Source organism: Hippoglossus stenolepis, chromosome 18 (assembly GCF_022539355.2).
Source record: "Hippoglossus stenolepis isolate QCI-W04-F060 chromosome 18, HSTE1.2, whole genome shotgun sequence".
Classification (NCBI taxonomy): Eukaryota; Metazoa; Chordata; class Actinopteri; order Pleuronectiformes; family Pleuronectidae; genus Hippoglossus; species Hippoglossus stenolepis.
Genome location: NC_061500.1, coordinates 2,441,833 through 2,458,448, shown reverse-complemented (window position 1 = coordinate 2,458,448; position 16,616 = coordinate 2,441,833). Strand labels below are relative to the sequence as shown.

Genomic DNA, 16,616 nt, shown 5'->3' with positions numbered 1-16,616 from the left:
AGATCATATCATTTAAAGCTCTGTAACACAGACTTAAAAAAAAAAGAAAAAAAGATGGACGACACGTCTCAACTTTGCACCACTGTCCAGAAATTGAGCCAAAATATCCTGGATACAGGCGCAGCCATTTTACGCTGATGACGTCATTTGGAGATCGTGGTATCGAGGTCCCAATGACACACGTGCTCAACCAATCGTGAGCCCTGTTAGCAGCAGCGGGGGGGTCAATTACTGTACTTTACACCTAATGTTTTGGTCACGGAGCTAAGACTGTTATGATAGACCATCCTTCTCCTTCCACAACACTAAGCAAGGAGCAGAGGCTGCAGCTGGGGGACAGAATATGTTCAAATTAAATCTTAATCTACTCAGTTTACAAAAGGGTAGAAGAGAATAAGGAGTAGATGTGCAAAGCAGAGTGTGACAGCTGGCTGTGGTGGGGTGGGGTGGGGGGGGGTCAGGGGTCACACGCCCACAGCAAAGGACCTTTTTTGCTCCAAATCTGCTTTTCTGGCTTCAGTGAACTGCAGCACGAAAACAATGAGCTTATCACGATCATAACCTAAGCTCAAACTGGTTTGCGCTGCTTACACACCAGTTCATGTGTTGGACGTCTAAGCAGGTCTTTGTATCCTGCTAATTAACAGCTCTGTTTTTATTCTGGGACTCCACTGGGGTATATTTATATGATGTATAGCTTTTTTAAAAAGGTCCATATCTCAGGCTGCCTGTTCTACAGACCCTCAGTTAAACCTGAAACCCATTTTCTCTTGATTAGCCCAAAATCAAGAGGCCTCATCCTCTCACCTGTGGACACGTTATGAAAACCACTCGTAAAGCTGCTACAGAACGAAGCTGATGGGAAACGGCAGCTTGTCAAAGTCATCTGAACATTTTCAAACCCAACTGAGTTGACTAAACTCTGTAAACTCTGCTATAAAGATTACAGCAGGTCATCTCTGTTTAGTAAATATTACTCCCATTACCTGCTTATTGATCGACATAATGGTGGATTTAGTCTAATCTATATATGCCCCAATTAACAGGTAGGAAATGTGCTAAAATGCTGCCTGAAGAGGAAATATAGTATAGCATAACATTTTTGCTTCACATTCTATATTTCACCTTTAAATATATCAGTATGAGCCATAAAAAAATGTTGCTGGATTTGTGCGTTTGTGCAATAACCTCCCAATATTCAAGAAACATGACAGTGAGGATATTACTTGCATCTCTGGCTCTGAATAAACCAGCTGAACTTCAAAGTGTTTGGCACGTTTCACCATAAAGGAGACAAGACTAACACATGGGCCACGCTGCCTAACTCACCTGTGTGTGACCACACCACAGACGCTGCTGCTGCCGGTCCTGCATTTCTACACCGAGTTTGCTTTGGATAATGGTCATAAATAATGGAGTTCCTTTTTGTGATTTTTATATCTCCAGAAAGAGTTTGGTCTTATCATCCATCATTGATGAGTGGATTGAAAGGGGGAAGTATTGGAACCAGAAAGTGGTCAGGTGGTGATTTAAGTTTGGGAGAGTTGTAATATAGCATCAATATGACCGACCGACAGATCTATTCAGCGTCTAGTATTTGCTGAGATCATCGTGTCTCGCGTGGAAAGTAGACGAGACACTAGAACTCTCTCTCAGTCATGCACGCTGTGCGGCTGCTCTATATTAAGAAGCACGACGAAATGAAAACCACAGAGTCAGGACATGACGTATAAATTTAGCCGTGGACATCACGTGTGTGTTTCCAGACGATCGACACCGGTGTCGGCCCTTATCGTCAAAAGCTCTTAAATGAAGTTGGCTTTCCAAGGTGACATCATCGTCAGTGCCTTCGTCATGCATGACTCCTCTTTTTCATCCTGAGATATTTGTTCTCTTTTGTTTGTTTTTGTCAGTTTTTGTATCCGTCGCATGTTAGAAATGTCAACATGACCACATAGGCTCACTCTGACATTCTGACCTTCAGTGTTTGCGGTCTCACAAAAAGCCCCTCTGGAAAAATTCAGGAGAATATCTGGAGTTCAGTGAATGTGAATGTTATAAGTCTGGCGAGGTGGACTCACCCTCTGCAGGGTCACAGTGTACTGCTCCCACACAGTCTCCTCCATGGCCGGGTTCTGTGAAGAGAAACAGCAAAGATTACTATGGCAGGTTTCATTTCACTCAACAGATTAATAATTTATTACGTGATGTAACGACAAAGCCAGCTCATTACTTGACGCTGATCATTACACAAGCCGCTCCCAGCAGAACAATGACAAGCCTCTGCTGGGGTGTTTCCGAAACTTCTGACTCTTATTGATTAATTATTGATGAGCGCACTTGAACATGCACTCGCTTCCTCTTAAGAGCACTAAAAAATAATTCAGGATGAAACCTGAAGCTTCTTCTGACGATGTTCAACGAAAAACCACCAACAGGTTTTAGAAATCAATCATGTCATTCACATAAAAACTGCCAACTGAGCAAGGTTTAAGATGGCAACTAAAGCTTTGACATTTTGTCATCAATCCCTCAAAACATCATATAAAACAGAATTAAAATATTTTAATTAAGGAAGCAAACTGGTACGCTCTCACTTCTGTCAAAAATATTCCATCTTTTAAGACCAAGTGAAAAGCTGATTTCCAAAATGCAAAAACATAGATCATGCCACAGTTTCTCTGAAAAATAAACCATGGGTCAGTTTTGAGTTTGACCATCATCTCCCTGGTTTCATAAATATCAGAATGAATTTTGAGCCCAAATGTTTCTTTTAGGAGAGTTGCTGCCACTTTTTGCAAATCCAGATCCCTCATTTAGAACAAAAGTGGAAAACTTCACAGAAAACAGTTACAGAACGAGTCAGTTTGATTTAAACAACAAACAATCAAACAAGAAAAAAAACTCAGATCACGACAGAACCCGTCAAGTCAAGTTGCCGGGACGAGCCACTTGCCCCTACCACAGATCTGCTCATAGCCCTGGTGGTAGATCTGAGCCATGGAAGCAGAATTGCACTCACGAGTCCCTGCAGGATGCGAATAGTCTTGACCGCGTGGGCCCATTTCCTGTGCAGGCTGAGGACAGTCTTCATTGTTGGCACTCTTCCTTTGCTTCCTCTTCGCGTCTCTCCCTGCTCACTGCCAGCGGTGCTCTGGCAGACTGATGTGCGCCACAGCCTCCTCCATGGCCACAGCTGCACAACCACCAGCAGCTCTCTCCCTGCATCTGCCCACCCGCCCGCCTGTGTTTGACGTAAGTAGGATTCTGCTGGCCTACATTCAGCACAAATCCCACTGTCTGCAGTGTAAACATACAGACACACCAACTTCTGCACAGACACGCGGTGATTAAACTCCCGTGTTCATCCGCAAACGACAAATCACACAGCACCGTTCGGGGGTTTGCTCGCTGCTCTGACGTTTGGATTCGACTGACTCTCGTTAAACTCGGGGAGACGATTGTAGTATTGAACTTATACGGGACAATGATTGGGACGCGTCGGTTGGGTTTTTTGGTAACTAAAGCGGAAATCGAAATCTCCGTGTCGCTGACATTTCATGCCCAGGCTTAGTGAAACGGGGGCAGCACAACCATCATAACCCACTTTTTTCTGATCTTCTGGCCAAAAGGAAACAGCAGATGACCATTGGCAGCTGCAGAGACACTGCAGAGGTCCCAGAGGACTGTGTGAATGAAAACAGGACAAATATAACCTATAGAGTACAGAGACACTGACACACAGAGCTATTTGAAATATCCACTTGGAAATTCATTTGCGTGCCGCATATAAACAAACAATTTGCACATTCCCTGGCATCTCTCAAGCCTCAAAATTCCGGGGAAGAGATGACGAAGTCTAAATAGAGGAAACACTTAACTCATGGAAGTACGTTAAATGATTTGGAAGGTACCGAGGAAAGAGCTTCGGGGCAACGCCAAACCAGTTCATTCCATTCCATTAACCGTTCAGACTGCCTTCTTGTTTGCTGCGATATGATTGTGATGGCCGCTCGCAGGCCGGCCTGCTGGATAAGTCGTATTCTCCTGAGTGTGGGTCATTACATAACTATACACAAGCACATTTCCTCTAATGAGGAGCCAGGGTGAAATACTAGGTCACCCTGGCAGGACGTGACTTGGAGAAGCAATTATGTGGAGACAGGGCAGAGCCTTTTTAAAAGATCAGGAATGTAGATGTGGGTAGATTTTAAATCAGAACTGGGAAAAAACTGCACTCAGACATAACGCATAATGCATATCCACACATTTTTCTTAACAATACAATATTAACAGTCCAAACCCCAGAAATATTCAGTTTACGATATTTCTAAACTATGAAATCCTGCCACACAAGATGCCGAAAACAGAGATTATTTCACATTTGTTTTTGCGAATGACTGAACCGACCGAATCCAAACGATCAATAACTTTCCTGCCCATCAACTGATCGATAATTCAACTAATTACCTCAGCAAAAGGAGGTTATGTGTTGGAGGTTATTCCACCAGTTTGTCCATCCATCTGTTTGTTTATCACTACCTACTACTATAAGAACACGATAATATCATGTAGGATACAAGTAACGGCAACAATCAAAAGACAGCTGACTAAATAGGATTTACCATGTAAATCACCAGGCTAAGCACAATACAAATAGTTTTAACACTCAATGGAAGAGACATCTTCTCAACTTCTGCTCAGTTAGAAGTTAAGTTCTGCTTTAATTGCCAATTAATTGATCAATGATTTACTAAAGGTCAAGACTAAACAAGCCAGGTCAAACAGCCAATGAGAGTCAAGATCTGTGGTTTGTAGATGAGATGCAACAGAAAGATTCAATGATATATATTAACTCTCAGTCAGACATTAGCATTAATCATAATAAACATATTTATATTAATGATAATAAACTGCTTCAAAGACTGAACAACATCAAAGAGGACAGAAACGCTGTACACGTCCGCCCCCTGCTGGGCGGAGAGCTGAGTTACACCGTGAGTCACAAGAAAGACAGAACAACGCCACAAACACATCAGTGCATGAATAAGTTTAAAAAATAAAACCACTATCAAGTATCTGAGCACGTGAGCAGCTTTTAGGTCGAAACGAACCAACTATTAACAGCCAGTGATAAAAGTATTGAATATTAATAAACTAGAAGAAACAGGTGTAAGAATAAAATGATTTTAACACCGGAAAAAAAACAACTAACTTAGAATCCAGACAGTTGACGTCATTAGTGAAGAGTTCGTGTTTGTACGCACGTGTATAAACCAGCTGTAGCTACACGGGGGGGAAAAGAAAACAACGCGTAATAAGCGTGATTACGACACTTTTACACCGTGATTTATCCCCGCGTCGCCCCGTGAACCTCCCGTGAGCCGGGCGGCTCCAGCGGCAGGTGTAGCCGGATGCAACAGGCGTCCACCGGGATTCAGGGAGAACTGGACCGTTACACACAAACACATATATATACACACACAAACACACAACAGTGGTAACCCGTTAGCTAGCAGTACCTCTGTGTTCGCAGTACCATCTCGCGCACGCGTGTACTTTGTACTTACGGTGAAGTACTGTGTGGCGTATCTGCTCAGGGAGAGCAGCCCCCCTCCGTTCACTGGCATCACGCACTTCCAACTGTCCCGCACCACTTCCCGACGGTTTTAAACTAAACCCGGACCAGCTAGCCGCTTCCGGTCGGATGTGGGCTGAACTTCCGACCCAATTAAGATAATCCGAATGGGTAAAGAAAGCGCGTGAACGTCTCGTTCACGTCAGATGACGCAGTTTACTGCGTTAAAACATTGAAGTTTCGGGGCTAAACAGTAGCGCTGACTTCTGCTAGCTCGGTCCGGGCCGAACCAAGTCAGCCAGAGGGGCGTGTGCGAAGTCTGCCCACTGTGACTCCGGTGGAATAGCATAACAATAAATATGTAAAAAAATAACAACAACTTCATTTAGATAAAGGAAGAACGATTTATCTAAACAAATCTGTGATAACGATAAGCAGCAGTGGGTTTATACGCGTGGAGGGACGGGAGTTACACCTCTGGGATTTCTGGGATGGATCGGTCCAGAGGTCCCATTGATTTCTTTTAGGGATCCTGCTGTGAGGCTCCAGACACAAAAACACAAAAACACACTTCACACTGCGGCTCCTCGTCCTCACAGGGAAGAAGCTGCGTTCATCTAGACACAGATAATCTATTTTAAATACATGCACGAGTGTTAAAGCATATTTTGCATCACTTAGTGCCTCACAAAGCCAGAAACAACACTAGTTTTATGTAATATCGCTTATAAATACAGTAAACATGCCCCAGGAAATTGAGAAACACATGCATTAATAATAATAATGATACTACATACTAATACAGAAGTGTATATAGAGCTGTGTCACATGGAAACTTCAAATAAAGCAGTAATATGACATTAAAAATAAATAAATGCTGCTCAAGCGAGGAGAGCTGCACTATAACAGGAACTGTGTGTGGAATCTTGACCATCACAGCCTTAGATGTGGAGCTTGGCTGCAGGAATTCACTCCCCAAGAGAACGAGTGGAGTCTGATGTTCCGTGATAAGCTTGGCTCACAGTTGGCATTCCAGCTCCTCCCAAAGGTGCTGGATGGGGTTGAGGTCAGGGCTCCTCTGCAGCCCAGTAGAATTCTTCCACACCAAACCATAGAGAACCAGTCGACTGGCTTCATACAGAAGTGCGGTGTCACGTTGAAACAGAAAACCGTTGCTACACACAATTAGGAGCACGCCACTGTACGCCGTGGGATTAGGATTTCCTTTCACTGAGACCAAGGGGCACAAACCCTGAAACACAACCCGCAGACATAAAGTACACAAAGATATGCGTTTAGCCGCACTCTGTCGAACTATGAGAAAAATGTAGAGCTCTCATACACGAGCAGCTGAAGCAAAGGTCTGGACAAACTGGACGACCGTGTGCAGCTGTCCCACAATAACCTATTGTTGTGTTTTTGTGTATGTGTTTGTGTGTGTGTGTAATACTATCCATTTAAGCCTGTCCTTATCTAGTATTTTATCAGCACAGAACAAATCACTGATAAAAACTCCAGCTGACCCTGAAAAAGTCAAAAATCCCATTTTCATTTTCAATATCCAGTGTTTTAACAATTAAAAGGGGATGTTCATCTGGTAAAAAATGACAATGCTTTATCCTCAAATTGGAATTCAGAAGAACAGTGAAGCAACAACGAAATAATGAATAAAATAAGGTCAGTCGAGTCAAATCGTCACATTCCACGTTGACTGAAGTATGCGAGACAGATCCAAAAATAGGCCGTTCTCATGCAAAACAGCTTCACTGGCCTGAATAATTTGTGCAACCAAATCATTAAAACAATGAAGCTGCTGGGACGTGACGTCTCTCTGGTTATTCATCATCCTGGATGCGGGCAAGCGTCACTAAAGCATAGTTGTGACTACACGCTCTCAGATAAGCAAGCAGGAAAGAATTCTGGGTGGCACTGAGTCACTTAATCATCAAATAATAACAACATGCCACAGGAGAGGCAGCCTTGCTTACAGCTCACCAGCTATTTTTAGATATACTAGAAAAGAAAATACAAAAATCGCTTTCATTTTTCATCTTATCCAATGATGGGATTACATAGAAGTATTTTAAGATAAACATTCATAAAATATTCATCAAAAAAAAGGAGAAACACACAATGATCCAAGTGATGTTAAAACACGGAAAATCACCAGTTTGTGTGGAAAGATATGAATTTCATTGTCTCACGATTAAAAACGAACTAGAATAACCACATCACAGTTTAAGACGTTTAAACCCAGCAGCACAGACGATCTTTACAATCATCACACTTTCAAGGTGGGTAGTTTAAACACTATCTCCATCCTGCTCCAGACGTAACGTTGAACAATGACCAAAATGTTGTATTGATGAAGACGTGAAACTAGAGATTGAGACATAAACTCCTTAGGAAAACGTTGACTCACGTTATTATCAAGTGAGAAGTACAGAGTCATTTCCTCATAGACGAGAATACAGGTTTCAGGCACTTCCTTATTGGCTTCACTTTTATACACAGTCTATTGTTCTTGCTGAACATTATTACGTCACAGTGAAGTTGCACTTTTACCTTTTGGATATAAAACATCATTCGTTTTCATTTTATTCTCTTTTATTCTAATTTGTGTTCAATTCTATGGCCCAAAACTTGACATGTTCTAAACCGGTGAAGTTTGAGTGTGGACATGTTAAACTCTGTGCCGAGATAAAGCCTCATGTTTATCAACAACATACCATCGTAATAGCGGAGTAGCTTCGGGAAGAGAGGCGGCGAAGGTACAAGTAGTGGGCTTCTCTGGACCAACAGAACTTGCGGCTGCACTTGAGCAGGTCAGTGCGGGTCTGGTCACAGCCCGGCTGGTCCCTGTGCACACAGACAGAAACACACACTTACATATACACAAATAGACAGTTTCTCAGAGTCGTTGCTTTTTCTTTGGTTTGCATAAAATGGAGATTTATTGCGTTTTAGACACTGGTCATTATTTGAAGACGTGTCAATCAGCTCGGAGATCATGCAAATGATTCCTCACTTTTTGTTGACCAACTAATGTTTTACATATTAACGTGAGATTAGATTACATGCACATTATCTCCCTTCATGCACGAGTCGGGACGAAACATAAAGCCCAGATAGAAGGAAAATACAGGACAAAGAAATGCAGACTCACACAGATACAACAGAGTATAATACTATAATCTGCAGCATCAGCTCAAGAGCAACAGTTCTGTCCTGATAGGGGACAACATGTCCGAACATGTGGCATCGTACGGCGAGCTGAAAAGACTTCGTGGCAGCGCAGTGCACAAACTGCACTGATACTGTGGCGAGAGTGAAGGAAGCAGATTGTCTCTGTGTGACTCAAACTGCTGCGGCTTACACGTTAAGCACAGACATGTAGTGTCAGAGAAAAAGAAGGAAACGTGTTTATGTGCAGGAACAAATGATGTCGACAAACTTCCCACCACATCGTGAAAGAAAGATTTAGATCTGTTGTGTTGATGCATCAACTTGTTCAGGGCAAACCTTTCTGTTGTGTAATACTGATTGATTTATGGGTGTCAGCTAAATAAGAGAATCACCTTTCTATGAAATGTACGACAGTTCAACGAGTTCACAAGATGAGCACACAGTTGAATCAGCACCTCTCTAAAACCACGTGTACCTAATAAACTGACAACTGAGTGTAACACACAAAATTGTACCACACAATGGAATAAAGGTTTGATATGTGCTGCATGGACAAAACCACTAAACAGTATAGACAGCAGAATGACTGTGAGTGGCAGCTTCAATTGTCATAAAAACTCAAAAGGTTTGTCCAGTCTGGGCTACTGTAAAAAACATGGCGGCCTCCGTAGAGAGGACCCGCTCCAGATGTAAATATAAAGTATTTAAATATAAAGTATATAAATATAAAGGCCTATTCGAGGGAAAAGAAAACAACAACTGGTACAATTTAGATGAAACACACTAGTGAAAACATCACCATTAACAAAATCCCTCTCGAGACTTTGGGGAGCCAGGAAAAATAAAACCAAAAGAGTGTCACCACTGGAAGTTGGTATGGACCCTTTAAGATGTTACCGGTCACTTAAAGAAACAATATATAACTTAACCTGAGCAACAGCGCCCTCTGCAGCCACAAGTGATAATTCACTGCGTTGGGCTCCGAACACTTGTGTGGAACTAAAACACAAGTGAACGCTGGATATTACCCATGATCCCCGGCTTCCTGAACCAAAAGAGCTGCTGCGGTAACAAATCCACCAAACTCTGTGTAGAATTCTTCGTATATTAAAAGTTTCCTGACTGAATATTGGAGATAAACGCTGGTTTTTAATTACTTCTAAGTCTTCTTAACTGATCTACAGTTTCTTGACCTTGCTGGGTTTAATTCTGACAGTTAAAGCCACTGACTCACTCACTCACTCAGGCAGGCACCACTCATGGGAAGCTGGGATTGGCTCCAGCCCCCCCACAACACTCAAAGGATAAGTGGTATAGCTAATGGATGGATGTGCTTCTTGCAGGAGATTTTACCCGCTCACCATTTAGATAGAACAATAAACAGACGTTCGGGGGGGGAGTGGAAATGAGAGAGGAAACGTTCTCCCTGTTACAACTCAATCAAAAAGCTTTTGAAGCTGCTATTTTAAAATTACATAATTGATGTTGCTTTAAGCATTTTTACGTTCTTCAAAATTCATACGTTGCTTCCCTGAACGTGACACTAACATCCTCAGCACTTGGGGCAGATGATGACAGACAGATACACAGTGAACTAACTCACCCTGGAGGTCTCCACAGTTTCCTGCCGGGCGGCAGAAGCTCCCTTTTGTTCAGGGGTACGATCCCCATGGCTGCCTGCATGATGGTGATGAACTTCTTAAACTTCATCTTCTAATTCTGCTCTAACACGGAGAGCATCACGCGCTCCACGCTGCTCCGAACACTGCTACACAGCCAACACTCATCTTCTAACAAAGTGCAGAAGCAGATTCAACATCTCCGCACGTTCGCTCTTCATCTCAGGTCTCCACGTGAGCCACGGCTCCAGTGCCCGGAACGCCGAGGTCCCCGCGGTGAGGACTCTACGATCCCCGTCCCCGACCGCCGACTCGGAGATGTCCTTTTGGCTTTTCTGAGCGAGGGAGGATAAAAGGAAAACAAACAGCCACGTTCCTGCCAGGCAGTGGGCCGGCCGAGCGGGGATGACAGCACGTCACTCTTACATAATTCTGGAGCTTCTCTGGACATTACACTAATGAAAATGCAGCGTCTGCCACCACCAGCGCCACTGCTGCCGCTGCCGCTGCTGCAGCCGCTGGGATAATTGTGGTACTAAGCCCTGACAGATCATGCATGCTCTCCGCCCCCTTCTCCTATAATCCCCCATCCAAGCTTAGTCTTCTCGCCATCTACACCCCAGACGGACCCATCGACTTCAACCTCACATACTCACACCTCTGCACCGGGGCCAATGTGCACAGTCGTGACCACAGGACATGTTTTCAGAGCAATGCCCGGATTTGGTTCATGCTTCATTCGAAATCGGTTTGATGTAAAATAAATAAATAAGGAAGATGTCCCCCACGTCAACAGTGTGGCTCATTGATGTGTTTTTATAGTTTTTGGACAACATCTGAGCTCTGGATACAGAAACACTGCCTGAAAGTGAGAGCAGCTCAATGTGTATCGCTCGCCCAAGATACAAAAGAATACAGCAAGGAAAATTCTGGGAAATTCCCAGCGAGTGAGTGGGCGTCTTGATGATAAAAAATACCCATGCACGTAGAAGACGCAGTCAAAGACGTCAACGTGGAAAGACGATGAGATTCCAGAGCCACTCGGAGAAAAGGGCCGCCGCCGGTGTGGATGTGTCACAAACCAAAACATGCAACTTCCACACATCATGTCCTGCTGCTCTGCCCAGAATCCACAGGCTCCAGCCTTTGCCTGAGCATTACGGACATTTTCCCCCTGTTGTGAACACGTCTGACCCAAATAATCTTCAGCTGCAATCTTCATATGTGAAAGGAAAACTCCTTAGAATGTCCGGAACCAAATTTTCTTAAATATATTGCAAACTAACACGAAAACGGTGGAAAATGAACGAAGCTTTAAAACACAGCCACCTAATTCCTTCCAACGGGGCCACTGTGGTAACAGAGCGAACATACAAGTGCACAGGAGGACAACACAAACACGTGATGTCACAAAAGGTTCAGCATTCCAACACACTGCAATTCTGCATTTCATTTTCATTGCAGATTAAGACCAAATTTTTAGTCAATAGAACACAGGACTTTTTTCCGAAGGTGTAAAAAAGCTGGTGCAGCAGCCCAGTGGAAAACAGCCTGATGTGATGAAGAGGAGGGAGTCGAGGAGTTTGTCGCCTTTAGGTCAAATGTGATCTCACTTGCACTCTCAAAGCTGGATTTTCATTTTGTCACTAATGAACTTCCACGGTGCAACTACTGCGCTCATGCAAGCCCACCCCCGGCAGGCACGCGACCCCTCCGCGCAGATTAAACGTCTGTATCGTGTCATCCCAGAGTCACCAGCTGACAGCAGGCTGCCATGTCCCAAGTGGTTTGAAATAAATAAATAATCTCCGCGGCCACTCGATGTGCTGCCAGCCAATGCAAACTCTGGACGGGATTTATACTCCAGCAGCTTGGATGTCTGGATTACGGCTCCGGAGGGTCGTGCCATGAGAGCTGCTGCAGATTTCACTGAGCAGCAGAAATCCCTCTGCACTCCGAGGGGGGCCGAAAAATACCAGGAGCACAGCGGGAGGGCAGGAACACAAAAATAACAAGCCTATATTTAAAACCATTGGGTAACGACGGTACAAACGGAGACGACGAAAAAGCATGAGGGTTTTTAAGTTCACCCCGTGCGTCGTCTTTGTCACAGGAGCTCAGATTAGGAGCCTCGTCTGGGCTGAAAGTGGCAAAGAGACACTCACAGGCGGTTTTATCACCATCCAACACCTCACACTAATCACACAGAGCCCATGCACCACAAACTGCATGCTGACAGAGGAGTGTGTGGGTGAGTCGGGATATCACAAGCCAAGCCAAAATATCCCCGGACGCGAACGCTGCCATTTTGTGCCGATGACGTCAGGTGCTGTAGCTGCGGAATTGAGGTCCAGAGGGAACAACTGGCATGAACACAGCAACAGTGATGTGTTTTAAGGCTAAAACCTACTAGTTTGGATGTATCCGCAAAGGTAGACATTGCCCATTTCGTCTTCCGAAAGCTTTACAGATACGGACGAAACAGAATAAATGGAGCGGTACCACCGGAAATCGAGGTAGGAAAGTGTAACCATGAGGTCAAGTGAGACGACCGTGACAGGAGGAGGAGATTTGAAACTTTGCGAGTTGACCATTGCCGTTTACAACGCGGCTGCTTATCCCAACCTCCTCCGCCATCGCCAGAAACTCTCCACTTGACGCAAAGGACGCATGGAAGTAAATGGGCAGTGGCGGTTACATTATTTGAAATGGATGCATCTCCTTTCGTATGTTCACAAGTATCAATTAAGCACAGTCAGGTGCCTCGGGCTTCAACTCTCCAGATCATCCAACCTGACAGACACCTCAAATGTCGAATATCTCACTGTCTTTTTAAATTGTTAATTGTTCACTGCAGGAATTCATTCACAAACGCAACCACTCACATCTTCTGACGTGACCTCGGTTTAGATTCGCACAGATGGTTGCATGATGGATACTTGTATCCGTTTTCCTGGCCAACGTTTGATGTCTTACTTATCAAGAAAACGTTAATCTTCTTGGCTCCATTTATTTTGGCTCTGCTACAGCTGCATTTTCATAACTGGAACATGAAGCTCTGGAATCGTATTTCCATTTTTTCCTTCAGCATTAATACTTCCACCAAGGCACAGGCCTGTTTATTTGCATAAAATTCAGGGAGCTGGTTTATATATTTTAAATTGTGCCCCCTTTTACTTTCAAAAGCATAAAATCAACCCAATAAAACACTATAAATAATATATTGTGAAGTGCTTCTTCTTTATCTGAACACTTGAGCCTTCATCTGTAGTTTATCCTGGTTGTGCGTCAAACAGCAGGTCGGGGCTTGTACTTGTTTGAAAAGGTCCCAGTTTTAATTATGAAAGAAGTCGGAGAGTGATTCACTCGTCCGGTTAATTCCTTTGCCGCTGCATGTTTTCACTATTTAATGAGAAACGCTTTCTACTTGTTTTTCTTCTCTTTCCACAGAGCGAGCAAATGCAGCTGGAGTAGTTTGGTCGTCTTAATGCTTTTACATAAGCGGTTTGTATCTCTGCCCCTTGTCACTTCTCCATGTGTTGGAGTAACACTGCGAGGCCCGAGGCCATTATGCAATGCATGTGCGAGCCAGATGGAGGGACACATGCCACTCACAAATCTGTGATCAGGGAGAAGAGAGAGATGAAGAGAGTGAGAGGAGGAGGAGAGAGGAGGAGGAGGAGGGAGGAGGAGTGATGGACGGACAGGGAGGAGGAGGGAGGAGGAGGAGAGAGGAGAGTGTGCATGTGCCCTCCACAGGTATAATCTGGATCATCAGGGAACATGAGGTGTCAAACCTGTCGAATGTAGTTACAATCAGATGCAAACTATATGGACTTTTGGGGCCGGTTACAATATTAAACATTTCATATTTTATTATATTTTTAGATTTTCTATTTAACTTTTTTATTTTTGTTTTGTCTTATGTTGCTTTTACAATTTGTCATGTTACCTTTTATATTTTTCTGTAAAATCGCTGTGTTGAAATGTGCTTTACAAATAAACTTGCCTATGTACAAGATGTATTCGAACCAAGAAAATAAACAGAAGTTTTTACAATGTAAACTATAAACACAAATTCACATTTAATTGTAAAAGACTCATCGATTTTATCATCCCACCGTCATATGTCCAGCCACAATATTAAATATGGAGGAGAAGAAAAGGTAGTCTGATCACAACATTTTACTGAGTCACTTCTTCTTGGGCAATATGGCCAAAACTTATATTAAGATAAAAAAAAAGATCAGTTCATATCAATAACTATCACAATAAATGTCACATTACATTTATTTTCAGTTTAAAGGCTGATTTTTGCTCCTGAGTGAAGGTTGTTGTTTTAAACTCTTCTTTGTACAAATAGAAAGACAAACAGCAAATTAGTGTATGTTGTTTTATCGTCCAGCTCTAAGATCACATAGGAAACACACAGGAGCTCATGTGTACTGTGTACTGTACTGAGTGTACTGTACTGTGTATTGTACTGAACTGTGTATTCTACTGTGTATTGTACTCTACTGTGTGTACTGTATGTGCCGTGTATTGTACTGAACTGTATTGTACTGTACCGTGTGCTGTACTAGACTGAGGCTGGTGCACGCATGAACACAAAACAGACACACAACAACACAAAACAGACACACAACAACCCTCACAACTCAACACAATACAGGTAAAATCAAGTTTGACAAGAATAAACCAGCAGATATGTGAAAACAACAAACAGGAGGAAGATGAAAATGAAGAAGAAGAAGAAGGAGGAAGCAGAGGAAGGTGAAACCGCCGAACCCGAGCCTCCAGTATCGGGAGGATCCCAACATGGCGACACGGTGGGAACCTGATGTCGACGCTGGTTCGTACAGGTGGGAGATCTACTCACCAGGTGAAACCAGCGTGTGTTCGCTCCGCTCACTGGTTCCCAGCAGCTGGTGGACGTGGAGCCAAGAGTTCGAGTCCAGACACTTTGTCACAGACAAGTTTTCACCTCGTCAGTTCCTGTTCGAGACACTTCCTGGTTCTCTCAGGTATGTGGGCGGGGCCTAGAGGGCTGCAGGTGTCGGACGGGGGGCGGGGTCTCGCCTGACTCACGCATCCGGTGACCACGTGACCCAAGATATGACGCATGAGTCATTTTACTATGAAGAAATAAAACAAACAGAAACTATGATGTGAGCGGAGGTGAAGAAAGTTCCTGTTCTACCTGGTGGGAGGTTTATTACTGGTCCCAGTAAGACCAGTGAGAGAGAGAGAGAGAGAGAGAGAGAGAGAGAGAGAGAGAGAGAGAGAGAGAGAGAGAGAGAGAGAGAGATTGATCAAGATAACAAATTGTATTTGCTAAAACAATTATTTGTACTTGTACAAATACACATGTCAAAATGGTAAAACTTTAAAGTTTGTAAAAAATCTTCATGTAATCATCGTTGTTTTTGTCCAGTTATATATCAGTTACCAAATAACATTTAAAAAAATGTATAACTTCAGTGTGATTATTTTTCTTTAGCACCCCCGGGTTTATAAAGGAACAATATAAAACAAATGTAATATATGTTATAAATGATGATGATAGTGATAATTAATGAAAGCAATAAACCACACGTGTGATTTCTTACATTATTACTGGTGCTGCCATCATATCAACATTACAAGTGTGTACAAGTGGTGGAATCTTTTGTGTTTCTACCTGTAGAAGTGTGTAGAAATACCCAAACATATGTTGGTTTAATGTAATTCATCACACGTTAAACCATCTGGAAACTAAATGTTTGTGTGACCGTGAATCTCTTTCTGTGTTTGTCTGAACACCAACCCACTTCCTCCCTCACTTCAGTTGTCTGACCACACGGTTCCAGCTCCAGTGTTTGTCAGTGATCACGGTGATTGTCGTGTGACTGGTTCAACCTGTTCCTGTTAAGACCCTCGGGCCTCTCTGAAGCTCGTCAACACAAAAGCTGTTTACTCTTTGCAATTTGTTGTTGTCAGAACGAAACTCAGGTTCAATCCTGTCAACATCCATCGTGTCATCTGACGGATTATACTCACATATAATCACATTCTTCTGTAATATAGACAGATATATGCTTCTAATATTTGTTTTCAGCAGCATCGTTAAATCTGAAGTTTTAGTTTCAACTAAAATGACAAATATCACTTCACAGGTGAGAATGAATTAATGTTCTTAGTTAATTTCCACCTCTGGCTGATGTTTTCATCCAAGTCAGATTAACTCAAATCCT

General features: G+C 43.2%; 1 protein-coding gene across 11 annotated transcripts in view; it reads right to left on the bottom strand.

Annotated features, from left to right (window-relative positions):
- The window catches only part of tjp2a (tight junction protein 2a (zona occludens 2)), a 28,233-nt gene extending 12,813 nt beyond the window's left edge, over positions 1 to 15,420 (bottom strand). For 3 of the 11 annotated variants that reach the window (XM_035184457.2, XM_035184459.2, XM_047344416.1), the window contains exons 1-3: positions 10,368 to 10,877; positions 8,308 to 8,437; positions 2,082 to 2,135 (exon numbers count right to left, since the gene is read on the bottom strand). In XM_035184457.2, the coding sequence (XP_035040348.1) occupies positions 2,082 to 2,135; positions 8,308 to 8,437; positions 10,368 to 10,474 (291 nt within the window). In that variant the 5' untranslated portion in view covers positions 10,475 to 10,877. Of the gene's footprint in view, positions 1 to 2,081; positions 2,136 to 3,022; positions 3,404 to 5,522; positions 5,877 to 8,307; positions 8,438 to 10,367; positions 10,880 to 15,262 lie in introns of those variants that run through there. The other 8 variants (XM_035184465.2, XM_047344418.1, XM_035184467.2 and 5 more) reach the window with 7 other exon arrangements.
- Positions 15,421 to 16,616: the final 1,196 nt, after the last annotated feature.